At 47.7% G+C, this 27,433-nt stretch overlaps 9 protein-coding genes across 9 annotated transcripts; 2 read left to right on the top strand and 7 right to left on the bottom strand.

Moving 5' to 3' along the window:
• Positions 1-3,590: 3,590 nt before the first annotated feature.
• Positions 3,591-3,890, bottom strand: H6S33_007942 (uncharacterized protein; the record flags this gene model as incomplete). The annotated part of the gene is made up of 1 exon (XM_044839513.1): positions 3,591-3,890. One exon carries the CDS (start codon positions 3,888-3,890, stop codon positions 3,591-3,593), a length of 300 nt encoding a protein of 99 aa, XP_044688133.1.
• An 889-nt stretch (positions 3,891-4,779) lies between these two features.
• H6S33_007941 (uncharacterized protein) lies at positions 4,780-5,190 on the bottom strand (the record flags this gene model as incomplete). Its single annotated transcript, XM_044839502.1, has 1 exon — positions 4,780-5,190. The coding sequence occupies one exon, from the start codon at positions 5,188-5,190 to the stop codon at positions 4,780-4,782; it is 411 nt and encodes a 136-aa protein (XP_044688132.1).
• A 1,370-nt stretch (positions 5,191-6,560) lies between these two features.
• H6S33_007940 (uncharacterized protein) lies at positions 6,561-6,833 on the bottom strand (the record flags this gene model as incomplete). The annotated part of the gene is made up of 1 exon (XM_044839491.1): positions 6,561-6,833. One exon carries the CDS (start codon positions 6,831-6,833, stop codon positions 6,561-6,563), a length of 273 nt encoding a protein of 90 aa, XP_044688131.1.
• Positions 6,834-7,379: 546 nt separating this feature from the next.
• Positions 7,380-7,853, bottom strand: H6S33_007939 (uncharacterized protein; the record flags this gene model as incomplete). The annotated part of the gene is made up of 1 exon (XM_044839480.1): positions 7,380-7,853. One exon carries the CDS (start codon positions 7,851-7,853, stop codon positions 7,380-7,382), a length of 474 nt encoding a protein of 157 aa, XP_044688130.1.
• A 3,877-nt stretch (positions 7,854-11,730) lies between these two features.
• H6S33_007938 (uncharacterized protein) lies at positions 11,731-12,546 on the bottom strand (the record flags this gene model as incomplete). Its single annotated transcript, XM_044839469.1, has 1 exon — positions 11,731-12,546. One exon carries the CDS (start codon positions 12,544-12,546, stop codon positions 11,731-11,733), a length of 816 nt encoding a protein of 271 aa, XP_044688129.1.
• A 2,727-nt stretch (positions 12,547-15,273) lies between these two features.
• H6S33_007937 (uncharacterized protein) lies at positions 15,274-15,882 on the bottom strand (the record flags this gene model as incomplete). The annotated part of the gene is made up of 1 exon (XM_044839457.1): positions 15,274-15,882. The coding sequence occupies one exon, from the start codon at positions 15,880-15,882 to the stop codon at positions 15,274-15,276; it is 609 nt and encodes a 202-aa protein (XP_044688128.1).
• Positions 15,883-20,763: 4,881 nt separating this feature from the next.
• On the top strand, positions 20,764-21,103 carry H6S33_007936 (uncharacterized protein; the record flags this gene model as incomplete). The annotated part of the gene is made up of 2 exons (XM_044839446.1): positions 20,764-20,954; positions 21,022-21,103. 2 exons carry the CDS (start codon positions 20,764-20,766, stop codon positions 21,101-21,103), a joined length of 273 nt encoding a protein of 90 aa, XP_044688127.1.
• Positions 21,104-21,109: 6 nt separating this feature from the next.
• H6S33_007935 (uncharacterized protein) lies at positions 21,110-21,577 on the bottom strand (the record flags this gene model as incomplete). The annotated part of the gene is made up of 1 exon (XM_044839435.1): positions 21,110-21,577. One exon carries the CDS (start codon positions 21,575-21,577, stop codon positions 21,110-21,112), a length of 468 nt encoding a protein of 155 aa, XP_044688126.1.
• A 4,813-nt stretch (positions 21,578-26,390) lies between these two features.
• H6S33_007934 (uncharacterized protein) lies at positions 26,391-26,903 on the top strand (the record flags this gene model as incomplete). Its single annotated transcript, XM_044839424.1, has 1 exon — positions 26,391-26,903. One exon carries the CDS (start codon positions 26,391-26,393, stop codon positions 26,901-26,903), a length of 513 nt encoding a protein of 170 aa, XP_044688125.1.
• Positions 26,904-27,433: the final 530 nt, after the last annotated feature.

Raw genomic sequence — 27,433 nt, 5'->3', positions numbered from 1 at the left:
TGAATAAAGTCCTTTCGACCGTTATAGTTGTTGTGCAGCCTTTCCTTTTCTTTCGTTGCGTGATTTGGTTGTTATTAGGTATTGTGTGTCTCTCTCCCGACAACTTAGAGGTTTGTGTGTCCGACCCTTTCTTTCCATCCCACAGCTGTACAAATCTTCTGATCCCGCCAAAACTGCTGAACAACAACAAGCACAACGTCTCCCAACCGAAACACCCGTCCGAACCCACCGCCGAATAAAACCAAACACACCTAGAATCTCAACCCACAACAAAGGGGCCGTCTAAATAAATCTAGAAAAACAAAACCCAGAACAAGATCACCAAGTACTTACTATCCGCCCTCCGCACCCCCGAAAATACGCCAGGTTCACAGGAATGGGGCGGGGAGATAGCAACCTATGCTGCGCATGTGGTAGGCGTTCCGGTGTGGAATAGGATTGATTGCGCTTTATCAACATTCCCCCAGCTTCTACCACACAGATAGCCACTATATACAAGCAGGAGACGGAAAGGCGGGGGTACCATCCTAACCCCCGCCTAGTTGCCAGATTACATCCACACCTCAGCTCTCACATCCGCCTCCACGACAGAACGAACAGTGTGCACATCGTAGACTGAGATCGTGCAGCCCCGGAAGGTAGTCGTACTGTCCCAGATGAAGGACTAGTCGGGATGGTATGCTTATAAGGAGGCGAGGGTCTCCACCGGCCGAGTGATCCGTCGTCCCGAAGTGTGATTCGGGGTGGGCAGGCCGGTTTGTAGGGTGTAGGAGGGGTGTATGAGGGGTGTAGGAGGGGTGTGAGGGGGGTGTATGGGAGGTTTGGGGGGGGGGGGGGGGGGGTGCGGAGGTGGAGTATGAGGGAGGAGAGTAAGGCCTGTTTTGACGCCGCAGGTATGGTAATTATAAAGCATGAGCATTGTCATCGCCTCAAGTATATACACCTGTAGTGTCGTTGGTGTAGGTTTGGGAGCTGTACGTTCGGGGGAGGATAGGGGGAGGGAGGATAGGGAGAGGCGGAATGGGAGTGGAGGTGGAGGCCTGGGGGAGGGGGGGCGGGAAGGCTATCAGTACCATTCACCAGGGAAGCAGGTGTTCGTATTTGCCATATACCTTCATGCCCATATCTGTGTCTGCATCTCCATCTGAGAGGTCACCCTTCACGGAGTGGTGAAGGGAGGGGGCGTTCTCGGAGGTCTTGATAGCCGGTACGGTGTACGAGCTGCAGACGGGAGTGGAATAAGAAAGGGAAGAAGGCTGGATATCCACCGGTTCTAGCTTTTGCTACACAAGTATTGTGCGAAGTACACCTCCGTAATGATCGTTGACTTGAGTTTCCAGAGCTGCGGGGAGGTAGAGGGGGTGGGGAGGTGTGGTATAGGTGGAGGCAGACTGGAAGCAGAGGTGGAAATCCGGCGACGGTGGCTATCAGTCTCATTCATCGCGGAAAAGGGTGCTGGCACTCCATAAGCCCATGAACTGGCATATGTATCATCATATTAAAAAAGTCTAATATATGCTTACTCCCCCTAATCTCTCTACCCTACTCCCACTCTGACTGGTCGAGAGCACAAACCATGACCCTGTATAGTAAACCAGTCCACCCGCCCAAAATGCCACCCCCCAAGTGATATGTTAAATTTGAAAAGCTCTATATTGTTCCTTGTAATCACACCAAATCGCGCACTCTCAGTCGACGCTTCCAGCAGGCGTCTACAATTTGTATGGTGAGCAACAGATCGGGACATGTCCTGAGAACAAACGAAGGGATTGATGAATTCAAGAAGGATCACATAAATAATTCAGTTCGACTTCCCCAGGGGGGGGGGGGGGGACTTCCGTCCTGGATTCGCCTCACATGTTGGTTGGGGAAGACACCTTGAGGCCGGAAAGACTAGTTTACCATCCCCTCCAGCACATTGTTATTTCGGTTCCGTAGTAGTGGCGTATGTGTTGGTGCATGCCCTCGAAAGGAAACAAGTACGACAGCGAGGCCGGGTTTCGATTCCCGCTACGGAAAACCACTTTTTTTCTTTTACACCCCCCCACCCCCCCTTTTTTTTTTTTTTACTTCCGGCCTTTGAAGAGTAGAATTGAAGAATGAACTAGATAGAATAAGCATATTTTTTTATTTTGAGGTTTTGTGCTTCCAGGTATCATTATTATCTGTGACTAAAAATAATTTTGTTTACGACACTAAGTAGCAATGAATGGTAGTCGTAAACGCCGAGGAGGGTGGAGCACGAGGGGAAAGGGGGGAAGGAGTAGAGACGCTCCGGTTCTCACTGCGGAGCTGATAGCTCAGGAGAATTAGCAGCTTTCTCCTACCAGTGAGGTGTAACTTCAGAATTGCCGTGAGGTGTGGTCTCGGAGGAAGGGTGGGGGGGGGGGGGTCTAGCTATACATCCTCTCGGTGGGCCATGTCGGGGGAGGGGAGGGGAGGGGTGTGCGCAGCCACACATACCTGCATACCTTCACATCGAAGAAGCAATACGTTCCGGAGCAGCGAATGATGTTTATAAGTCCAGATTTACATCGCTGGCAATGTCGGAGATACTGGTGAATGTAGATCTGCAAGAAAGAGAGAGGGGGAGGGGGGGGTTATGGGTTACGACTCTGACTGGAGAGTTGATGTAGAGGATATTTTAGTGTCATCCCATCGAGGCACACCTCCGGAGTAGTTTATAGTCTGCATATAGGTGCCGCAATAGAGGAGGAGGAGGATGGCTGGGGGTCTATATAGGCTTCATCTCCATGACACAGCCGCGGCGGGTATCCCGCTGAAGTATATCTCCGGGATAGTACGTTCTCAGTCTGGCTATTGAGCGCCGCAACACTGTCGGTGGGGTAACAGTAACGTCGGATTAGCACCGGATGTGAGGGCTGGCTGTGGTGAATGTGAGTGGGGCTTTCCCCGGGGGGAGGGGGGGGGGTTTGAGAGACTGTATAGAGCTTTGCAGAGAGATGTATATCCTCAGCATACTCAACATTGTTTACTGTGGGCATGAGGGCAGGAGTTTTGGGTATTCATGTGATTATATTAGGGTTCCGGAACGTGTGGAGAGGAATGTGGCGTTATTCTCTCGGGATAGCTTGAACACCTAGAGGGCCGGGGGTGTTATGATGCACAGTCTTGCATCTATAGAAGAAAGATCTAGGCTAAGAGATGAGGGAGAATGGGGCTAATATAGATACGGAATAGCTGAGCTGCAATGTTAAGGATCACCCATTCCACTGCTAGGACTGAACGTTGTCTTCTGTATGGACCCAGAGCATCCAGTGAGAATATTACTTGATAAAGAAAAGTATTGCATTCTATGAACCTTCTACAACTGCAATACTTGTGAGAGAAAATAGAGTTCCCCATTGCCGTGCTAGAAAGAAATCGGTAAAGGAAACTAAACACTAAGCCAAGAGAGTAGAACGTTCTGAATTCTTTATCAGATTTAATGACTCACGTAGAAAGAGAAAAGATTGGGGTAAACGGGAGAGATTTGTATTTCAAACTGAGCTTTAGTAACCACATTGATCTTGCATGAATTTAGTGTTTTAGCTGAAATCTCCCAAGAATTCTCCCAATGGCATAAACCTCTACGCCTCCCTCTCCTCCGCATCCTTCCCTTGCACCTCCTCCTTCTCACTCAGCAGCACATCATGCCTCGCCTTCTCAAGGAGCTCCATAGACCTCGCATACGTATCGATGATGACCCTCAAACCTCTCGCCTCGTCCAGCAACGCGTGCATTTGCAGCGTCATATCCGTACCCGGAAGAGGAGCTCCACCGGGGACATCATACCCAAGATGTAGAAGTTTGCCTTCGATGGAACGGAGGTGGGAAGACATGGCGTGGTAGCCTTTGCTGCTCGCTCGGAAGATCTCTTCGAGGGTCATGACGAGGGCTGCCGCTTCCGCTTTCTAGAGGGCGCGAGTGGTGCAGGCGGCGGAGGTGGTGGCGAGGATGGAGGTGGTGGAGACGACGGGGGTGGTGGAGAGGACGTAGGTGGTAGAGAGGACAGCGGTATCGGTGGAGACGACGGCGGTATTTGTGACGATGGTATTGGAGAGGATGGGGTGTCCGAGGTGGTGGGGGTGGTTATGGTTCGGAAGGGTGGGATGGAGAGCGTGGTTTGTTTGGATAGCTGAGGTTTTTATGACGTGGGGAGGAAGAGGAGGAGATGGGGAAGGTTGTTTTTATTGGGCATGGGAGGCGCTTGGGGGAGTTGGGAGAATTATTTTGCCTACCAAGGCTACGGGCTTCTGGATGAGAGGATTTGGTGCCGTTCCCACCGCCCCAAGCAATCTTCCCGCGCGGGGCGGGAAGTCACAGGTACGTGTACAACATGGCAAGGACGTCGTCTTGGCGAACGCCTGGTCTCAGCGTGACCCCAGAAGGAATAAGTGGAGCATTCAAGGAGCTTCACTCTGAACTTCCTAATTACATCTTCATCTACGATACTTTCATGGTCAATTGCCTGAGAGCCCCTGCGTTGGAGAGCGTGTATTACAAGGAGAAGTTGGTTTAGTTGATGGTGGTGGGGGCACTGCCGCCCAAGCTCTAGTAATTTATCGAGCAGAATGGACTGAATAAATTTTCTAATATTGAAACACTCACATATCACATAGGAAGCGGGTGCTAGTCTAAAGGAAGAAGGTTATCATTGAAAGTACAGTCTTAATCGCGATATTTGTGTTTCCTTCCATATCATGCATTATCAAAACACAAATTAACTAAGAACAGAAACACCGAGTCTATCACACCTACTCCTCCAAGAGCCGCAGTCTACCCATCAAACTCGATCTCCTCCTCGACGATTCCTGCCGCCTCATCCTGCGCCTTCTCCCTTTCCACCTGCTCCATCTCCTCCTTAAGGATCTCGCAACGCAATTCATGATAGAGCTGGATTTCCTTCATCTTGTAGTCTTTGTACAAGCTGATCTGGGTCTCCTCAAAGACCAAGTCCCGCATTTCCGCCGTCATATTAACACCGGGGCGTGGCGCGTGGAGAATAATGTCATACCCGAGGGCCGCGAGGGTCACGTTGACGCATTTCACGTGGAATGTAGAGGAGTTGATAACAGCAGCAGTTTCGGTAATCGAAACTGCGATGCGAGAGGCGTAGGCAGCCACTTCAGCTTTGCGGATGTCACGGGTGGAGGCGGCCATGACGGAGGGGTTTATGCTAGTGGTCATAGTGGGTGGTTGTTGGAGGTGGAAAGAACGCTATGGTTTGTGTGTGAATTTTGTGGCGTTGGGATGAAGGATGGAGGAAGAAGCCAGAGAAGGGAAGACACGCTTGGTATTTATAGGATCAAGTACGGTGCAATATCTTTTTCTGCTGACCACGGTGTAATACCTTTTTCAACTGACCCGGGAGATTGGTTGGCGGATGGGACTGGGGTACGAATAGGATGTCAGGCATGCAAAGCTGACTGTATATATACGCATAATTTTCTCTCTACAATAGCTATTGAAGCGAAGAGAGTTCTCCTTTCCACCTCAGCGATTGAAGCTCTCACTCGGGTATCAGGAGGTCAAATATCGCTTTACTTTGCCTAGTCTTGGTTCTTCGAACATATAGGAAATGGTCAACTTCGATACATGATAACTTTACTACCGTAGGAGATATATTACAAAGTAGTAACTCAGTGTGGTCCCCGAGGCGCGTCGAGAGAAGAAAGACGGGGTGCATTGAGCTGCATCTGCATCTAAGGAGATCTGCTTTGGGTTGTTCCCAGCCACATGCATCTATGCCTCGATGCATCTCGATGCTACTCGAGAGAGCTCTTAGCAGTGGGTTCTGGGTGTTTCTTGTTGGGCTTGATTAGCCGGGGTCTATATTACACGAGTATCCCCGCTCTGGTAACATGAGGAGTGTACAGCGAGTCGACTCGAGTCGAGGCTCTCGTGAACACTGATTGTGCTCTCAATTTTTGGAATCCCTATGCTTTATATTAACAAACCTTTGTAAGTGAGACATCGCCACCATAGGTTTTAAGGGCATTCTCTAGAACGGTCTTTGTGTAACCCACGTGCTTGATCATGGAATGTCACTCGTGACTATTTCGAGTGATGGGATATGACGCTGCCTTGGATGTTTTTTTTTTTTTTTTTTCGTTTAATTCATTGCCTTGGATGTTGTGGTGCAGACTAAGCGTAACCGTGTTGTGACCGATTCAGCGGTGATGTGGCCCAGCCGGGTCAAGCAAGCCTGTCCTGTTTTCAGACCTGTATAAAACGAGACTTCATAACCTAGACCACATCATCATCTCATCCATCATCGAGCCCGAGCATCACTCATAGCAAGACCTCGATCACGAGCAGCCAGAGCTCGTCTGACGGTGTCAAATCCGACGGTGTCAAAGCCGTTGGCAAGAAACTTGAGCAACATGAGAGGTTGGTCCCGGAGGCGCTTTCAAAAACGCTACAGAGAGCGAGAATTTAAACGGTAAGATCTTTATTTCCGATTTTTGCGAGCTAACTGTTACAGAACAAATTGCAGAGCTTATGATTCAATGATAAAACGTTAAAGTTGTGCAACTTTTACAACTAATTCTTTTTCCTTAAATCTGATCTTCCACAAACTCGGCCTCCCCCTCCATGTCATCATCCGGAAGCATCTCTTCAACCTCCTTCGCCCTCGCCCTCTCCTCCGCCCTCTTCATATCTCTCTCCACGGCCAGCATCTCCTGCAACAGCAAGTCGTTCCGATGATTATCCGTCTTCTCCATCATCCTGCGACACTGCCAGCACCCCTCCATGCGCACCTCCTCCTGCAGCATCTGGACCGTCATCGTCACGCCCTCACGGGGAGCGTGCTGAGGAGGGTGGCACATTGCTCTTGGGGGGTTGACATGGCTGCTTGGTGAGGTGGTTGGGAAATGGGTATTGGTAGTTGTTAGAGATTGTGGGGGAATGGTTGTTTGGTGGTTGTGTTTAGGGATGTGGAGAGTGGGAGAGGTGGGAGAATTGCGGCTGGCTTATAAGGACATGTGAGTGGTTGCCGTATTAGCTTTTGCACCCTGGGTAAGTAGGCTTCCGCACTGAACAAAATTGGCAACGTATGGATTCTTGAACGTTTACAGCCAGGGTGCTATCAGCGCTGGTGGAACTCGGATTCTAGCACGTAATTCATACTATCGCTGGGCTCTATGGTGTATGATGTTACCTTGAACATCCGGCTTCTCCACGGCATCGGAGCTGTGGACGGCGAAGCAGAGCGACATGAAAGATTAATCTCGGATGGACTTTTAATTTGAAATTACGGAGAGAGCAAAATTTAAAGTGCAAGATATTTATCGAATATCTTGCATTAGCTGCTACAGTAAAGTGAGATCAGGAAATTTGTGATAAGACGTCAATACTGTTCCTAATTTATCCTGCTAGTGTTTACTGTCTTTATTCTGCTCCTCCACATCTTTATCCTCCCCCTCCACGTCCTTCTCCCCCTTCAGCTTCCCCGTTCCAATCTCCTCCGCCTCTGCCTTCGCCTTCGCCTTCGCCTCCGCCTCTGCCTCAACCCTCTCAAAGTCCTCCAACCGCATCGTGTTCCACAGCAGATCCTTGCGCTTACTATCCATCTCCTCCATCCTCGTGCGGCACAGGCACATAACACCCAATTGTTCCTCCAGGCGGCCCATCTCGCGCCGCATCTCGACCGTCATGGTGACACCTTCGCGGGGAGTGCCAGCCTGCAGGTCGTACCCGCTGCGCGCGAGTCTGCAGCGGATCATTGTGCTCCTGAAGGAGGCCACGTCGTACCCCCTTCTGAGGCTTTCGATGAGACTCTGGGCGTTGGCGCACTGGCGGGTGACGTGGTCTCTGCGGGAGGCGGCGGATTCGTGGATTGTCTGCATGGTTGTTTGGAGGAGGAGCGAGGTGTTGTAGAGAGTATTGGTGGTTGAAGGATTGTTTTGTCGGGTGTTTGGTGAAGGTAGGGTAGCTAGGACGTTGTCTGTGTGGTGTCTTTGGGAGGTGTTGAGTGGGGATGGGAGTGGGAGGATTGCGTCTGTCGGATACGTCGTAGGTGGTTGGCCCCGTATTAGCTTTTGCGCCATGGGTAGGCTTCCGCACTGAATAAAATCAACAAGGTAAGGATAGTGATGGGTATGAGCCTCGAGCCGGCTCGGATTGTGGAGGAGAAGGATCGAGTTGTTCGAGCCTTGAAGTTAGGCTTGAGCTCTTGTGATTATTACTAAAAATATACATCTCAGTAAGTCGGTATGTAAAATATATTAGGATGGATAATGGAGGATATATTTTTTCATATAGGTCACCCGGCTATAATTCTTTACTACCATTAATTAGCAATACTTTCCTAGACTCGTGCCTAGGCGAGGTGTTGGGCGACGGCGGCAGTACGGAGGAGAGACTCGGGGGTGGTCATTTTATAGTTGTGGGGTGGGGGATAGATGGTTGTTTAAATTTAGAGGGAGGATTTGACAACTAGTATAAGTTGAGGAATGTTTTTTGGAGGAAGAGTTGTTTAGGTTTTTTTTTCTGAGGGTTTTTTTGTGATAGATAGAGTGAGAGAAATGGGAGGAATTTATATAGTTAATCGGCGGTGAGTGATACCCAGGGCAGGTTTTACACTCAGCTCTAGGATACTTCCCTCCCATGACCAGTATATGTAGCGTATAGTTCCTTTATATTTCTCCGGCCACATCAATTCTATCAGAGTTGATACAACTCAGGTTGAAGAGCTGATCGATAGATATCGTTAGGATATAGAGGTTCGTATATAACTTATGTTAGTTTGGGAGATATTTTGGTATATAGTCAAAACTGACGGAAATCCCTCCCTTTTTATCGTCCAGGATCGGACACGTTTTGATTAAATACCTGTCATATCCTAATGACACTATCTTTGCCGGACGGTCACCGTGTCTTTGTTTCAATTGTGGCAAGATGATAAGATGGGATACTGCATGGAGACGGCGTTCATTATTGATCACGAATGCTTTTTAAAACTCCTGGCTACTGTTTAACCAGGTTTCTCTACATCTACAGTACAGGCCGGTAGACTACAGGTGTGGTTCTACCTTTTGCTTTTGTTTTGTGTACCGGGATGAAGCGGGATTGGTGACGGTGGAATATTCCTTGGTTTTTTCATATATGCAAGCTATATGGACCACTGCAGCTAGACGATAGAAGGTGCGTCAGGGGGATATGTTCTTGTCATATTGTTACTATTGGATTACTATAATTGTGTCCTGTATGGAAGAAAGAATCATTCCTATCAATCAAACTTTGGTGAGCACGCAGAATTGAGCCATCGGCTTTCTACCGGAGGACGATCACTCTTCCGCTCTCCTCTTCTTCTTCATGCAGGTATCGCGAGATTTTGAGGAAACCTAACACTCTCCTTCTTCCGGAATCAAACATATATTTGTTCCATCTGTGCCTCTTTGTTCTTCTCATTTCCCACTGCTTGTCATTGGATAAGAAGTAATCATCGTAGCCATGGCCACCGTGACCCACTACATGCTGCTAGCGATATTGAAGATTCATTTATTCGTTCTTTGCTATATAAAAGGTAATTAAAAAATCCTGACACTCAGATAAAGCTACATGTACATATACCTTTTCTCTCCCAGAACCTGATAGTCACGAGACCTCGTTCCACGATGTATCCTATATATATTTCCCGCTTCAATTGTCCCCTGAATCTAGACTCTAGAGTGAAATCTTGCTCCCTCTCTGCCTTCCTGTGATATATCATAGTGGAAACGAGTGATGTCTCATGTTTCGGAAAGTGTGTCCGAAGAATCAATATATCTTAGAAAAAGCAAATAAGGGCGGACAAACTGTTGATCCGCGCGCCAAGACTCTATCATGATATTATGGATACAGATAGGATACCATATCATACTTACTATTACCTAAAGGTACTTTTCTCGGTGTACCACCAGAGAGTTTTATCGATAAATATCACCATACCCCATTGTCCTTGAGAACCCTGCAATCCAACTTCAATTCTCGCTTGAGCCTAGAGTGAAATATTGCTCCTTCTCCGCCTTCCAGTGATGCCAGGGATAGGTAAACTCCCTATCTCTGCAACTATCCAGATAACCTTCGGAACACTCTATAAATCCCGTAAAGGTCTTACTAAATAACTCATCTTCCTCGAGAAGGAGCATGGGGAGGATAAGTGTAGTGTCCACGATGGTTCATGGGAGCGGCGCATGGAAAGAAAGAATAGGGATATTAGGGCCTGGGATACAGGTTAATTGTGGCATAGTAGATAGTAGTAGATAGTCAGCACAGCGTGTGGGAAATAACAAAGATTTTATAACACTATGCATCTTACTCTCAGATTATGATGGGTAAACTACAATACATAATTAAACCTGGATGACTTTAGTTGAATAATATAGTCTACTATCCTGAAGTTAAAACTAACATATACCGGCTATAAAGAGGTAAGAAGACTGGAGATTCTGCAGGTGTAAATAGATACAAGAGGCTTTTGGTATAACCCAGTGCTATAAGTTTAATGGTATGAGCTCTCTAAATAGGTATCTATATATCGACCCGCAGCTGGCGGAACCATTATGGAAATGGTGGCGTATTTCCAGCCGTAAACCCTTCCACCCCGCACGCACCAGACCGGAAATAAATACCAAAGAGCAGAGATCAAATATCAGCAAGATATTTCTCCTCATACTTGCCCCAGTTCGGTCATAATCCGTTTTATTTGTGCTCTCTATACATTTCATCACCAAGCCCAGATGCCAGCTAGTAAACCTTCTAAACACCTTCAATTCACAAGGGTAATGGTAATACAGCCATTTCCATCCTATAACCTTAAAGCTACTCCATCCTTTATCACAAGGTTCTAATTCGCATTGGAACCCAAACTGATCCTCTCTCAAGACCCCCGGGGCCCCCAACTCTACATGTACTTCTGAAGTAGTATCTCGACCGGAGTTTCAAGGATGAAATATCTTGTATTCCTATAGTCTTAGGTCCCTAGCGAGTATACGTCCTAGCTTGTGTTGACCTTCTCTACAGAATCGTTACACAAAAACAGTCCAAGGATTAACTGGACACCCCCGGTTCCCACATTACTTCAACCCCCCCTCCCAAGAACTGTTAATAAAAGAAGGACTGGTTGATTTACAATGCAGAGGACGCATCCCAGGTCCCTCATACACGAGCTCTTATGCCGAGGAGACTCAAAATGTGACTCCATCTTGAAAAATATAAGTGATCTTAGACTGAGGTGATAAAATATGACCGCCCTCTCACAGATGTGGCCACACTATTACTACTAGGACATTTCTCATAGACTCGAACTCATAGTTTCAACACCCCATATGTTCCAATGGCCAGCGCGAGCGTTCCGGTGCTTGAGAGCTTGCTAGTTGGGTTTATTTGGTGCTTCTATTCGATGGTTGGGTTGGTCGTAAGTTTGAAGGGTTTGGAAATGGTTAACATTCGGTGGTGGCCACGGTATGGTCTTCAACTCATATCGCACCGATAATTCGTTCCGTATATATATAATTGCTTCCGCAGACGTACTCTCAGTGAGGCAGGGTTAAAATGCAGACACATTATGTTTGATAGTCTTGTATACAATGACTAGACATTAAGAGTATTAAAAGAACGACTCATACAGCCGAAAGACATTTACAGGCGGGATTAATCTTGCAGACACAGATCATGGAGACTTATGATATATGTCTGCTTCTCATTACAACCATCTCTTCCATTATACCGTACCAACTAGAACTACTCCCAACCATTATCGCGCCCATCATCACCCCCCCCCTCCAACTCCGCGCGCTCCTCCATCCACATACTCATCTGCCTCCCAACCCAGATCAAATGCATCTCCGCATCCCGCTTCGTAAAGAAAATCTCCCCTTCACGTAGTGTACCCTCTGGCGCGTCCGGAGCATAAACTCCCAGATATTGGATCTCCGACGGTGGTCGAGGCCTCTTGGAGTTGAACTCCCTTAACATCCGCGTAAGCATTACCATTTCCCGACCCCCTTCCTCAATTTGCGCATGCAGCAGCTGCAGCTTCGTAGCCTTCGCAGCGCGAAGGATCTCCCGCTGCTCACGGAGTCTCTGCATCTCTAGCCAGTTGTATGCGAGATCGGACTCCATTTCGCGGGAGGCCATAATGAGGCCATGTACTGCTGTCAGGTCCTCTTCGTACTCGCTGAGTGTATACTCGGGTGTTGGGGAGACCATGGTGTGCTGGAGTTTGTGGAGCAGCGTTTCTTTTTGGGCAGTCATAGCTCTGAGATTGGTGGTGATATTAATCCTCTCCTGGCGGGCGAGAGCCATGGAGTTACCGTTTTCGACTAGGAGAACATTGCAGCCGGGAGGGGCCCTGTCGGAAGTGGGTGAGGGGGTTAACGCGAACATCTCGGGCGAGTCGAAATCGGGGAGAATGGTGTCATCCATTGTTTCGGGGGTGTTAGCAGCGGATAAGGCTTCGAGTGTATGGGTGTCGAGAGACCTGGTAACTCTCGAGGAGATAGGGTCTCTGGTGGCGGTAGAGCCTGGTGGTGAGACTGCGGGTTTTGGGTGTGACATTGTACCTTGGGTATCCTTGCTGTAGCTAGTCGTTGATGGGTTCTGTATGAACTAGCTGAACAGCCAAGTAAAGGCAATAACTCTGCTATTTTAGTGCTGTTTTAGACGGTTGATGTCGTTCTTCTGGTTCTTGGCTTGTGTAGAAGGTGTAATTTGATCACGAACAAGGCTTCATTTGAGATGAAACATTGGAGCCAGATATAGGGAGGAGTGGGTGATGAAACACATGCCAAATGACCATCTTTCACCTAACCCTGAATTGCAAAATGACAACATGTTCCACCGCCAAATATTGAAGTCCAGCAAACTGCTTCCGGTGTGGTTTTTAATTGGGCAAGGAACGAGTTGCAGCGGGTCACCACCCGAGCAGATCACCTCTCTCAATCCACAGCCATACAAAGAGAGATGGCCATCTGCAATGCGTTTCATCAACGCGGGCTAAGATCGTCACGATCCTGAGACGCCTTTCCTGTAGTTCTCTAATATAGTACGAATAACTACCATACTGTTTCTGGACGACTCCTGGTGTTGACATCGCCCTTCTGCTACTCACACTCCACACATCTACTTTAAGTGCCCGATCTTTACCACTATGTAAGTTTACCAAATCTCAATTAGCTCAAATAAACTGGCAGTGACCTCACCTTTCCAACATATCCCGTTTGTTTGGGCAACCGCGGCACTTCTGTTGGCACAAGGGCAAATGCTCGCGGATCTTCCCCTATTCCCGGCTGGAGAGCTTTATTTCCCCATAGCCTATTAGGATCGTACCAGTGTATAGATGCTAGGCCTCTGCTGTTCTACTGCCAATGGCATCTTCCCCAGGTTCCAACGAGGCCTGAAGCCTGGTTGGCCATAGTAAGTGTGTATGTATGGCAGGAGAAGAGGGGGTGGGGAGGTATATGGTGCTCCATCCTTCGGGGTAGAAGTAGATGAAATTGGTCGATCTCCGGATACACTCCGTTTCTCAAGGTTTGACTGTTCAAGAAATGTGGTAGGTACAAGAGTTGCTGGCGGTGGTGCACCGAACCCAACTAACGTAATATGGCCAGTGTCTCCAGTGGTTTGCCGGTTATGTGGTTCAAAACGTCCGAACTCAACCTTTTAATTTAATAGTTGGTGGAGCTGTTCTGATCCGTTGACCAAGACATCGATTTGGCCAAGTGCGCGCACAATTCCTCAAGATTGATGGATAGGGCGATCCTTTCAAAAGGCCCATGTTATAATGAATAGGGCACTCCGTTAAACAAGTTCATGTAATTTCTCTACACAGTGATCAAGTCCACACATACATATGGAGATTCGAACTCTATCAGCTGCTATCCCTCAAGCTCTCGTGAAAATACTGAACCACCAAAACAAAGATATATTTGGTATGGCTTTACTAACAAATTTCGAATAATTATAATGGTCTTCTAAAAAAATCCCATTCCTCTGAATAGTTCGCCCACGCCAGCTCAGGAAAGAGCTAAAATTATCTGATCAAGCATTGTCTTTAGAGTATTGAACTACAGCAAAACGTATTGTTGGGTGCCAAAAATAACCGATCACTTCACGAGAACATCGAAACCTACTTCAGAATAACTCAACAACCAGGAGAGCAATTGAATAATTTCAAGTCTCATAAACGAAGTTTGATGCTTGAAAAGAATGGACTTACACCTCTGACCTCGAAGGTCACGGTACAATCTTGTTGCTATGAGTCTCACGAGGGTGCCAGTGATCTGTTATTTTTAGCACTTGACAATATCATAATTCCACCTTCGAGTTGACCGAACTCTGCTGGAATTATAATAGGTCTCTCTGTTTGTGAACTCATTGACACATCCACCGGAGGGAAATATTATCTAGCGTCCATCATCTGTCGGGAACCACCTCTTGATCATTGGGTCAATAATTCATCAAGACTCCCATTTGGCAAAGGGGTTGCCCCGTCCATCATCTTGATCGACAGGGCGCACACTTGACCAAATGTACGTCTTGGTCAACGGATCAGAACTGAGCTTTGACCTCCTTAAATAAACGGTTAAACAGTTCATGCACCCTCACAACCGGTTATACCGACAGTTTAAACTGTTTATGCAAACCCACTTCACAAGCTCGAACACCGCACCCAGGCAGCTGGAAGACCCAGTTCCGAGCTTGAACACCCTGTTCCAGAAGATGAAAGGCCTTCGTAAGAACGCGGACTCTGACATTCTAAGACATGGGGCCGCGGTTTATCTGGTTAAACCGATTCAAACCCTCGACTTAAATATAAACAGTTGGTACATTTGCTACGGTTGTCTGTACTGACTTGCAATTAGTACGGGTTTGCCTTAATTTAGAAGCGGTCTGCACCGCTGGGAACCCTGGATGGAGGCAGTCAACCCATAAGGGTTACCTCCATTTATCTCATGGACTGGAATGGGGCCTGGCTCGGGAGTCCCTACTGTTACATTACGCATTCTACTCGTATGAGGTTATTTTCCATGAATACTCTATTTATGAGGGAACATTAATGAGGATAAGGGAGCGTATATATCATCCATAGGCGATAGTCTACAGCTAGATAGAGCAAAGACTGCTACAGGGAAGAATGAAACAAGTTGCGAAAAATGAAGATTTGAATTGGATAATTAAATACAGAACGACGGACATGCGCGAGGAAATTACATCAGTTAAGTAAGCTAATGAGAATCTGAAGAGAAAAGATTAAGTAAGAAAACTAAAATTACAATATAGTTCCTACGCCCGGGGTTTGAAGATGACTCCGGTTCTCGGCGAATACTCAACTGAGGCTGCACCATGAAAATTTTGGACTTGTGTTGCAACAAACTCGTTATATAACACGTTTTGGTCTGCTTCACTCATAGGCTGATGGATTGCCTTGCTGAGCAGTATTGCCTTCCTATTCTCATGAAGCCTCTCTTCAATTGCTGGTTCCTTAATGTTAAACTTGGTGACTATGAGCTCCATAATCTCCGTTCTGAGGGGCAGCAAGGTCTCCCGTGCTTCATAATATCTTCTATAAATATGCAGGCTGTTCCTCTCCAGAATTGGGTTTTCTTCGTTTCCAATGAATCTATTACACTCTCTCTCACCGGTCCAGGGGAAAAATCCCTCGGGCAATAATGTTTGTGCGTCACAATCTAGTAGCGCGATGGTGTTGAGTATATTTGCCCTCTTTAATAGAGCGGCGAGTGGGGACAACTCTTCGATTGTGTAGTCGCTCAGAGGCTGAGCACTCTGCTTGAAGAGGCAAATCCAATTCTGAAGACTCTCGTTATATCCATCAAAATTCTGGGTGATGACTGCTATAATAGCGCCGAACTCGGTGACATTGTTGGTAGTCATGATTATATAGGGAGGGTTTGCAGTTGGAGTTGCGAAACAGTGATGGCAACGTGTGTGACTGATTACGGGTATGGAGCTGTAGAAGGTGTGGTTTGGATATTGAGCAGTAATGATGCTGACATTACGCTATTTATAAGAAGGCTCGTGGAGGTACTACCCGTGGCTAAACGGGCATGCATCGTAGGAAGATTCTACATCTGCCAGGAATCCCGGAAAGGAATGTCGTATTTCTATATACCCTCCCCCCACACTGCACATTTGGGCTGTGTGGTACAGGATTAGAATACGGAAATAGGCATATGCTGTCTCACATTCTCCTACGTCCCACTTTCATATTCTACACTGTTAGGTTTCACACGCAGTAGAATACACAATAAGGTTTACTATTTCCTACTCGACACACAAGCGGTAGGGTATTCACGGAATCCAGCGGAAGAAATAACCAAACGTGGAGGCAGGTACGTTTAGTATCCAGGGCCAAGAGTATCACCGACTATACTACATCTCCGGGACGCCAGTCGAGACTGCCGAGTAGTGCTACCGCCTAAAAAACCTTGGTGCGATGTGGAATTTCTCTTCGGATATGTTCGGGTTACAATTAAATAGTGCTTCGTTTCACTGCCGATATCAACCTTGCAAAATCCAGTTTAAATATGCGTATAGAACTGGTTGGGAGTATTTGTGGTCAAACGGCGGAGCAGCTTCAGCCGGGCTGGACACCGGCTTACATGAGAACCTAGAAAATAATTACTTGTGCAGCAGGTAGCCCGCTAATTCCATGCCAGCTCGGAATTGGGCGTGGAAACATACTTTGGGTGTGAGATACAAGATTTGTGTCCTCCTCCGGTAGTCACATCTATCTGACTAGTGTGTGTTATACAAGATTGGTACTACGATCAGGAATCTGCTGCTATCTAACTTCGAGGAGTAACTAAAAATGACTCGGGATAATTGGAGTTTTTTGAAATGAGCAGCTAAAGATAGTCGAGTTCCAGGCGATTCTTTCAAATGTTGGTATCATCGCGAAACTGAAAGCTAGTTTCAATATAATGGTACCGTGCACACTAATCAACTCTATCCCATAAAGGAAACCATACAACGACCCTTTTCACATACCCCGGAAAGATATCGGAGGCGGTCAACACAAGAACACACTACGATTCGCGAAACCTCCGAACACAGCAATTTCAGGTAGTAATATAGCAGGTAGGCACTGGAATTAAAGGTTATATTAACGGTCAATTAATAGAAATTGCGAATCGAAATGCTGGACAAGAAAAGCCCTGGAGTCGTATTCGATTATCCCGATACCAAAATAATCCGAGTGATATTCTATGACCGACACTTTACCGGCGCTGGGTTCCACCTCTCAGAAATAGTGCGACCTTGATACAGGCAATATCTCGCTAGTAAAGGGAACCTACTAAAAGTATAATTATATATGGGCTATACCTTCAGGACCTATCGAGCTTCAACCAGAGGTCCGAGGGCGGCGAAGATGATATCCGAGTGACATTCCATGATTAAGATTCAAACTCGAGGACTTTGGGAATAGTTTGTGGTGGATAGGTTATAGTGTAAATATATATAGACTGACAGGTGCGTTAGTTGGGAACAAAATACGGTTGAAAAAAAAAAACCGCCGCTCACTCTGCTTTTAACCGGAGGTCCAATAATAGTACTGGGCGAAAGTCTTGCAACTTGGAACCCTGCGTAATTTGCTCGCGTAGGAAGTAAAGATAGATATTGGAATGAGACGGATTGAGAACAAGATCAAAGGTTCCACGCGCTGTGACCGCCTTCGTACTCCAAATCTGCTTATGAAGCCATCACGTCTCTATCTTCGTGAAGACGCGACCTCCGGATTATACCCCGCTGCCTGGGCGACCATGTATATATACATTCCAGATATCCCAGGCGAGTTTTCTACTAAGGGACCTATAGATGCATGGATTATCACTCTAGCTACGTGTATGAGGCAGCTTTTACTTCGAAATCGCATGACCGTAATCAACCTTCCACATTAATTCCTCGCCCCTCTACCCTTTCCAGACTTCCTAAGTTCCTATCGCCACTAGCATAAACGGCATATTCCTATAACTTACTACAAGGTTCTTCATTCCGGTTTACACACTCGTATCAGAGTTACATTGGGACGCGATAGTGCCGTTATATCACCGGGTATGGTTGTTGTGGACTTGCGAGGAGATTTAGAACAGCGCAGGTTTGGCACTGTCATAAAATGACTTTGGCTATATCCCCTAGGGTAGTGCTAAGCAGCGCTTGAGATTTTCTGTTGTCCTATGAGAACCCTTGCCGGATAGAACCTACACATCTTCAGCTACGAACCACAGATTCACACCCCCGGTTAGGTATATGTATGGGACGAGGAACCCCATCAAACAGGGGAATTTCCAATGCGGCAAAGGCAGCATATGTACGCTTGCTGAACTCCGGAGTACCAGCACTGCAGGTCGTTTGACAATAGTCATTCTTCTGGTTCTTCGGTGATCTTGGATTACGTGCCGGGAGTGATATGTACGCCTTGTACCAGATAACTACGCCAACCTTATCACTCAGTGTCATACTAAGCTCAAGGGCGGAATAGAAAGGCGTGGGGACATTTGACTACTATTTCCGTAAGTCTAGAAGTGGATGGGGATCTTCTTCACTATTCTAGTTACTATTCTTTATTTCGGTCCAGTAACATTCAAAACAAGGCATGGAAACAGCATACAGGATCAGCTGCGAAGAATGCCCGGAAGTCTAACGGGATGAAACCGTTGAAATTTCTCGCAATGAGCGCGGCCCCGGATTCCTTTGAGATGCCTCACCCGACCCGGTGACCGGTCAGGAGGATCGTTTCTCGCCTCGTTGAGCTGATGAGTCCCGAATCTATCGATAGGCCGAACATAGTGTCTATTTAGTAGGGCTGGCCAAACTGCTGGAGGACAGTATTTCGGCGGATTGATTACAATTTATCGGAGGTGATCGAGAACCCTACTAAGTTTCTACCCTTAATCCCAATGTCTCAGAAGATTATCAATCATGAAATAGGTCAACTATCGTTTGACGGCAGTTATGCTGAACAGATCGCAGCGTGTTTGTGCATTTGTCTCTTTATTCTTATGCCGCTCTTCCTCTCTTAGTTCGTTGTCGTGCAGTGGCCGATATGGAGTTACTCCGCCGCCGGTGGCCTTTTCCGCCGAATGTTGCTTAGAGATGTCCTTACTTCTGAGCGATCTTATCCCTTCGTCTGGCAATGCTGCCCACCCTATAACACAGGAATCAGATTTGTATGGGAGATCTATTATTTGATAAGAGAGATAACGGGATCTGTTAGTAAAGCCACATATAAAATTTGGCTTTTGGGGGGTGGGCAGCATTTTTTGCCAGACGAAGGGATACACTTTTCTGATTATCAGTTGAAATATGCGCCAGGATCCGAAATAAGGAAAATTAATGGTAACATCTATAAGCGAAAACACAGAATTTGTTGTCATCGTAACCTCAAGATGCTTCCTTATCCACCGTTTCTAAGGAAAGGAAAAAGAACGCTCACCCGAAAGACTGAGAGAATCAGACAATTCAGATGAGAGAGAAGTCAAGGCCCTAATCCGGGATTGAACCGGAGACCTCCTGCATTTAAGAGAACCCAAAGCAGGAATCATACCACTAGACCATCAGGGCTTATGAACGAGTCATAGTCCTTACCTTAATGTAGCATTTTGACAAGGATTAATCCTTGTCCCTCCGGTGGCTTGTCTTAGCGTCGAAGTGACAGGGGTTCAGCATGCATTGTTAGTATATCCCTGCCAGTTATTAACGCGACCCCTGTATGAGATAAACAAGGGCGGGCTCCTATTGGCGAACCTTTTTCGAGCCAAGAAATAGTAGACCTTTCTACTCTACTCTATGTGCACTCGCGGGAAAAAAGTGACGAAACAACGCCTGCAGTTAACACCAACCCCAATGAAAAGAAGTCCTTGAAACCCAAAATGAGGAAGAGCGTATATACTACGCCCTCTGAAGTGTATTAACACCCTTATGGCCTCCCTTCAAAAGTCATGGTTGTTGCTTAACCGCGTTGGAGATCACTCGTTGTTTCGTCACTTTTTTCTTGCGGGCGTACCCTACCACGCAACTCTTCATCCAAGAACATTCCTCTATAGAGTAGAAAAAAAAAAGTAGAATCGTGATAAACCATGAACTGTCATGCTAAAAACAAGCTCGATCTCATCTTACCGTACTAATATATGGCCATGCAGCCCCGCAGTTTATACATTCTTCTTCTTTCGCTTTTTTTTTAATAATATTCCATCTAGAGACACGATATTCGGCGTAAATCAGGACATTGAACTCAATTTTTACATGCTGATCCTATGGTTCATGGTCCACCTGTGTCATGACGCTAAAGCCGGTTGAGTATTTAGAGGGCTGGGCCCAATATCTTGTTGTAAAATAATTTACCATTTTGTCTATTTTGAAGTACTTTCTCACAACCCTATGTGCTCTCTTTTTTTCTTTTTTCTTTGGTTGTTCCTAGGGAGCTCGTTGTGTCGCCATATGGTCGGGAAATGCATCGTTCCGAGTGGCTGAGCGCACAAACCCTAACTCACACTGCTAACGCCTCATGCAAAAATAGTTTTATTTGAGATTGGATTATTTTCTGGTCCTAGGTACGTGCACTCGTGGTAAGATAAAATTAGAATCTCGTGCAAGCGAGGGAGGCCATGGACTGTTGTTCAGGGCGGGAGGCCACGAAGCGAAACTCGCGAGTCGCGGACATTGTAAAAAGTAACCACCTTTTCTTCTTGTCAACTTCTCACGACATTTTTCATCAACTTCAACATCCTCCCCAACCCCGCGATATTGATTACAATGTCATTCCTTTCCGAGAGGACAGGGCTCGCCGTAGTATTACAATATCTTTTGCCTATACCTGTTAAGAGATGGGTTCGATCTTCTCCGGTTGGTGGTTTATGCAACGGAAAGAGAAGATGGATAGAGCATACATGGAATCACATCGCACAGGCAGGCATACAGTATATTAAGTTTCAAGTCACGGAGAAGTAAGATTATTCAAAACAAGTTTAAATTTCAGATTTCGCAAAAGACTTTAGTTCTGACGCCGTATAGCAGATATCACAAGGTTTCCGAGAACCACACAATTGACGCACCCATAATAACTCCACGCAAGACCGATGACGATGGCGAATGAAATCCATCAGATTCCCCTCGCACCATGCAACGCAGGGAAGGCATGCACGAGCTGCCCCTGCGCCCTCTCCACCCCATAAACACCACTAGTCCCTCTCACCACCGGCTCATGGACATACTCCCAGACCGATCCCGTAATTTTGACCATGCGGGCCTCCGAGTATTCATGACGATAAGCTCCAGCCTCCCTCCAACGGGGAATGTTGCGGACCTCCTGATACTTTGGGAGGTTGCGGACCTCCTGATACTTCGGGAGGTTGACGACGACCGAGGTGGTATTGGTGCAAGTGATAGTATTCGTTGGACGAGTGCTGTGGCCAATGACTACATAGAGCCCCCACATGTTGAGGAAGAAAAGCGTGATGTGGAGGATCAAATATTGGAACATGTTGAGAACGAACCGGAGGAAGGCACGTAGGGATATACGGCCGGCGCGGTATTTGCGGTAGAGAATGGCGATAGCAATGAAAGGCATGTTGAGGTAGGTAAGCTGTTTGTTTATGAGTGGAGAAGTTGTTTATTTTTTAGTTGTTTGACTCAAAGTTGAGGATTTTTGGTTGTGAGTCTGTTTGTGTTGGAGACTGGAGGCCGAGAGTGGAGAGTGGGTCTACTGTTGCATATTTATAGTGGCGGCGGGTGCTAAATGTATTACAGATGTTTCGGTGCGAAATCTCAGGCGGGTGCCTGTCGCGGTTGGCAGGGGGGGGGGGGGGGGGGTCTAAAGATTGGAGCTCAGGCGTTGCCGGCGGCCATTACTTGTACTTATTACTGAGCCCCATGTGAGAATGATAACTACGGTTTTCATAACAATCTCTAGAGTAGGTTCTCTGGTTAAAGATGCCACTCTATACACCATGATAGGCGAAGTACAAGTGAACAAATTTAACAACAACTGGGGTTGTGAGTTTTTTCAAGAGGTTCTTCTCCAAGCTCCTGTCGGTCCTCTAACCTTGCTAATTCTAGCTATACTACAAGGCAAATTCAGAATCAAAAGAAGCCAACTCCACGACCGTCAAGAGCGCAAATTACGGCAACGACAGGTTAGATATCCACAGTTAAAATAAAGGGTGGAAAATATCACCGACACAGCCGAGGCCGAGGAGCTCCCCACAACATACCGGACGCAGAGCTAATTCGCCTCACTAGATACTCATGAATCTTCCTTTCTAAATGATAGAAGCGTAGGTGTGGGACGGACCAATGGAATTTTGCGCAATCGAGAAATTATATTAACATGCCAATGCGTGCTGAAGGACGATCACACCCATCTGCACCAAATCCGGACAGCGGGATGAGCTTTAGAGCTTTCATAAACAATAATTTATCAAGTTTGCAATTGCTCTGACAAGAATAAGGGATGACGCTGGCCCCCCTACCACGGACACAACAGACGACGGTACCGGTAGGCCAGCCAATAGAAGTTCGGTGAAGCCAAGACAAACGAGTGATACTTTATGTCTCAGGTGGTACGAAAACCCTCCAGCCGACCAGGTTGGTTCGCGTGGCGAATTCATCAGGCGATACGACTGCTCTTCCGGAATGTTTCTTTGTCAAGGAAAACAACCCCTACTGGCCAATGAACTAGGTAGCTATATATAGTGGTCTCAGTTCCCCTGCATCGTAGTTGCCCGGCCCATCACCCTCCTACGAGACGCAACGTTGACGAGAGAGGGAAACCTTTCAACTCGATCATATGGAATATCTAGAACGCGAAACGATCTGTGGACTCATGTGGCATTCCGGCCGTACTCTTGGTATTCCCTCGAGTGATCGCTGCGATGTCGGGCTCGGTGGTCAGGGAGGACACGTAGATGAAGAAAGCGGATGAGAGTGGCTAGTGGTGTGGCTTGATTAGCCCTGCTTTCTGGGAACACTTATGTCATCCACCATGTGTGAAAGGAAACAAAAAAACTCCCTTTCCCATATCTCGGTGCTACAAGCTCTCCCCGGATTGCGACTCTGTGTCACCACTCAGCCAAAATGCATAAGAATTGACCTTCATCCGGCTGTCAACGGCAGCAATATGCGTGATGTCACTATATAAATTCCAGTTCGCTCGCCGCAGAATCCCCGACCCGGCGCGTTCGCAGTCACAGCTTTTCTGTCTGTCGTGGTAGAATGTTACGGGACGACAGGTTTAAACACCGCCGGCTCAACACCCCAGCACTCCCCGATTCCAACGCGCTTCTGGTGAAAGAACGCGATTGCCGATCCCCGCTATCCTCTAGCTTCTTTTTTTGTTTAGTTGTGCTCTTTTATTTCGTTTTTAATCTTTCTTTGGTTCGCGGGCGGCAGGGTGGGAGTATATATGCTGGCTTCCACGACAAGAAAAAACGACCGTAGATTCACCAGTGCAAGGGGTGTGCTAACGGTTTCTTTCATCCGCCTAACGATTCAGTCGTACGTACATGCGCGATGGCGATTGGGAGGCTCAAGGTTGCCAAGGTTGGGGGGCAGGTAGGAACTGCACCCACTGCCGCGGAACTAATGAGGGGAGCCGCATCTGCTGCGTTTTGGAAAAGACAATAGGAGCGAAAGGTTGGGTGTATGCATACAACATATTCCATTTTCCATAACCAGCTAGGAAGTCATCTTGTACTAAGTTAGGAGAGAAATTAGAGAGTGAAAGTGGTCTTAAACTACAGTACAAAAAACGGGGTGAAATCAGTACTGGATGATTGCGGGATTTAGGGAACAATACGGAATTAAACCAACATTACAAAAAGAATACCGTTGTAATGCCGTATTCTTGCTCCATTCCTCCAGCATGAACGGGAATAACGTAGCGAATCCATACCATTTTTTTGCTATTGTATCCACAAGACTGCTCGTATCTGCGGGGCTTGGGACTGGAGAAAAGGGAAAGCAAAATCCGGAGAATAAGTAGGGCCTTTTTTAATTATTTTTATTTTTGGAATCTATTGAAAAAAACCGCATTTTCAAACTGACTGCCTGAGCCGACATGTCACGTTCTGATAAATACCCAATGCTGGATATTCCGTCCCGGAATATTTCTCTGTCTGCACTCACAGGATGTTCATTTAGGAACAGGCTCTTGGCAGCTAGAGTTTCTCCCTCACGTTGAAAATCGACAATAGGGATCAACTGAAATCCTCTAATACATACAAAAACCACAATCCCCAAAAATACCGAAATCGCTCCAGCCAAAAAAACCCTAACCCACTTCTCTAGTTCCCGGTAAGCCAATTGCAAAACACTCACCACCACCACCTCCGAGAGGCACAAAACTTCAACAGGGGCCACAGCTCAATAGCGTTGATATGGCGACAAGGCATGCGACAGAAAGTTCATAGCCAGCGCAATGTGTACCATATTTCTGGTTGATTTTCCACGCCAAAATGCCACCCCGCCGATTGACGGTGGTGACATATGACTAGAGTGGCTGTGGCAAGGGACTTCAACAGATATCTCTGTCCCGCCGGGGTCTGGGTGGGTAGGGTGGGTGTCTGGATTTGTATAGGGGGTTCACTCGGGGAGCGGCGCAGCAGAGGGGGGGCGGAGGTGTCAGTGACATGGACGGAGGAGGGAGATGCGTGTAGTATGGTGGAAGACGCGGTTGTGGATTTTTGTTCGCGGATCGGCAGTGGGTAATGAAAGACGAGTTTTCCGCCCCGGGGGGGGGGGGGGGTTGCAAACCCCTGCAGCTGGTGCGGCTGGTCGATGCGCAATTATTCTATTTATACAAGAATCGTAGAAGAGCGGTAGAATTATCTGTGTGAGTAGTGAGTTTGGTCAGATTAGATAGTCTGGGTCTTAGACAAATGATGAGAGGCTTCTTCTCGCACGTAGAAATAAATAGATGCGCATTAATCCCATATATCTACAGGAGTCCTCAAGTTCTTCGGTGGAGAGCGCCGGACGTCTTTCGAGATTAGCTGTCACTTCGAACTAGAGACCATGTGGGGTAGGCTGAATCCTCCTCCGGCATGTAGAGGATTTCTGTTCTCTTATATCTTTATCTTTCCAGGTGGGGATGTGTGAGGGGATTCGACAGCTGGCTTCATGCGCCGTCACATAGAGCCATTGAATTGGCGGCGAAATTGGCCGTGAGTGGCGAGCATATTTTGGTTTCGAGGATGGAACAAGAAAACCCTGTGCTCGGGATGCCTGAGAATCCGAATGTCGAAGGAACATGTGTAAGAGCCTTCGGAGATCTAGATCATAGAATATCTCCGTAAAGGTAGGGTTTGCAAGCATGGATTTCTTGTCCTTGGTGTTTCCGGGGAGATTTTATGAGACTCGCCACAACACGTTCTCTCAACCGTTCTCTGCTCTTATAGTGTTTAGTAGAGGACTCGATCTTAAAAGATCTTTGTGATCTAAGTTGGGATTCGACTCATTCCGTATCACTCGATTCTTGGCGGCAACGACCTTGCCCATCTACAATTATGCCCATGGCCGGGGCAGGAACAGAAAAAAGACAGCGACGAAGATATGTAGAGCCAGCGCTATGCGAAGCTCAATAATCTTAGCATCTAGCTCCCGGAAAGAAGCACACCACACACCCCCGGGGACAGAGAGAGTAATCACAAGGTAGCACCCGGAGGCAAAACCAATAAGTCCCACCAGCAGCCCAATATATATATACACGTAGCCTTTTTGGCTTCTCCCGGCTGAGCCGAAAGGCCAAGGCTGAGTATATGCCGCCTTCGGAAATACTTATGGCAGCCCGCACTCCCGTATGTTATCGGATATGCTTGGGTGGGAGAGCGCGGCGGTAGATGGTGGTGGCTCCAAGAGATATATTCTGGTTGTTGATAGGACTCCTTGAGTATCTATTTGCTCATATTAGGCGACCGCGGAAGAGGAAGGGGGGGGGGGGGTGGAAGGTGGTATACGTGTATTTCCATTCAGCGGTAGAGCTATTATAAAGATACATAGAACAGTGGTTCCGTATCGTTCCATCGGGGATAGCTGCCTCTTCTTATCTGAAGAAGTATTGTCCAAATTGCATTCCGCAAACCAGATGTGAGATATCTGCACTGCACGTATCTACATGGGCGAAGGGGCGTTTCCTCTTTTTACGGAAACCTCGGAGGTGTGAAGCCGTCCCCATCCTACAGAAGTCGCCAGATCAGTATTTCCAGGAGGAGAACTATATGTCCCTTACTGCCAGGTCACCGGAATACCATACCAGCTGTCCACCACGCACCAAACAGGTGTCTCCAGAGTTTTTGCCAACTACGCACCCAGTAAAAACCCCAACACCCCCTCCACCTCTCCTCCCCCCTCCCTCTTCTCCCTCCCCATGCACACCCACCACAAAAATGCGCACCCGCTCCACCCGCAACGCCAAAAAGCGCCTCGCCCCTCCCCCGCCCACCCCTCCACCACCCCCCACCTCCGCCCTCGCAGCACTCATCCCAGACCCCGGCGCCCTCCCCGACAACGCCGCCCACCTCCAATATCTCCAGCAGCACCAGCAGTACACCGAGGAGGCCTCCTGGTCCGTGTTCATCTCCCTCTCCGTCCGGCGCCTGCAGGTGCGGCGCTACCACCGGGCCGTGGCCGAGCTCCGCGCCGCACCGCCGGCAATGAGTATTGCGGAGGGCCGCGAGTGGGCGCGGGGGGTGTTTACGGATGTGGAGTTCCCCGCGGAGGGGGATGTGTGGGGGGTTGTGAGGGAGCAGATACGGGCGTTGGGGGTGCTGGCAAGGGAGGCGGTGAGGGAGATGGAGGCGTTGTGGCGGATTGTGGAGGCGTGGGAGGGGGGGTATGAGGGGTTCAAGGGGGGGGGAGGAGTGGATCGGGAGGAGGGGGGTCTGTTGGGTGCATTATGAGAGGAGGTGGATGGGGAGGTTGAGGCTTGAGGGGGTTATGGATGTGGGTATTGGTATTTGAGAGTTGGATGTGAGGGCCGGGGGGTCTTGGTGAGTACGAGGTGGTTCGCTTTTGTGGGGGGCTGAATGGAGGTTTTGGTTAACCGGGCATGGAGTCCTTTGGTGTGGAAGTGTACTATAATGCTCTCCCTGAGAGAGTAGGGTTGTTTCTGTCCGTTGCTCATTTGCGTAGCCGTTCATCAGCGGGATGAACGGTGGATGGAAAATCCACCACTGTTTGTAAATATCATAAAAACCCCTGACAAGTTACACAACGTCCCCTACGTGAACGTGTTCGATCCAAAATGCCCATGTTGCAATGTGCCCGGCCCCCACCCCCGGGCTCCACCGCCCTACCGGAGATACATATCTCCAAACGCAATATCGACCTCCAAATTCAATAATAGCAAGACGCCGCCTAAGGCATCGACGATCCACAAACCAAATCTATGGATTCGCTATACTACTCCCGTTAAGGTTCTTTCATTGTA

Source organism: Morchella sextelata (genome assembly GCF_020137385.1).
Source record: "Morchella sextelata strain SCLS chromosome Unknown scls_25, whole genome shotgun sequence".
Classification (NCBI taxonomy): domain Eukaryota; kingdom Fungi; phylum Ascomycota; class Pezizomycetes; order Pezizales; family Morchellaceae; genus Morchella; species Morchella sextelata.
Note: the sequence above shows the minus strand (reverse complement) of the source record. Positions and strands in the feature narration are given on the sequence as shown.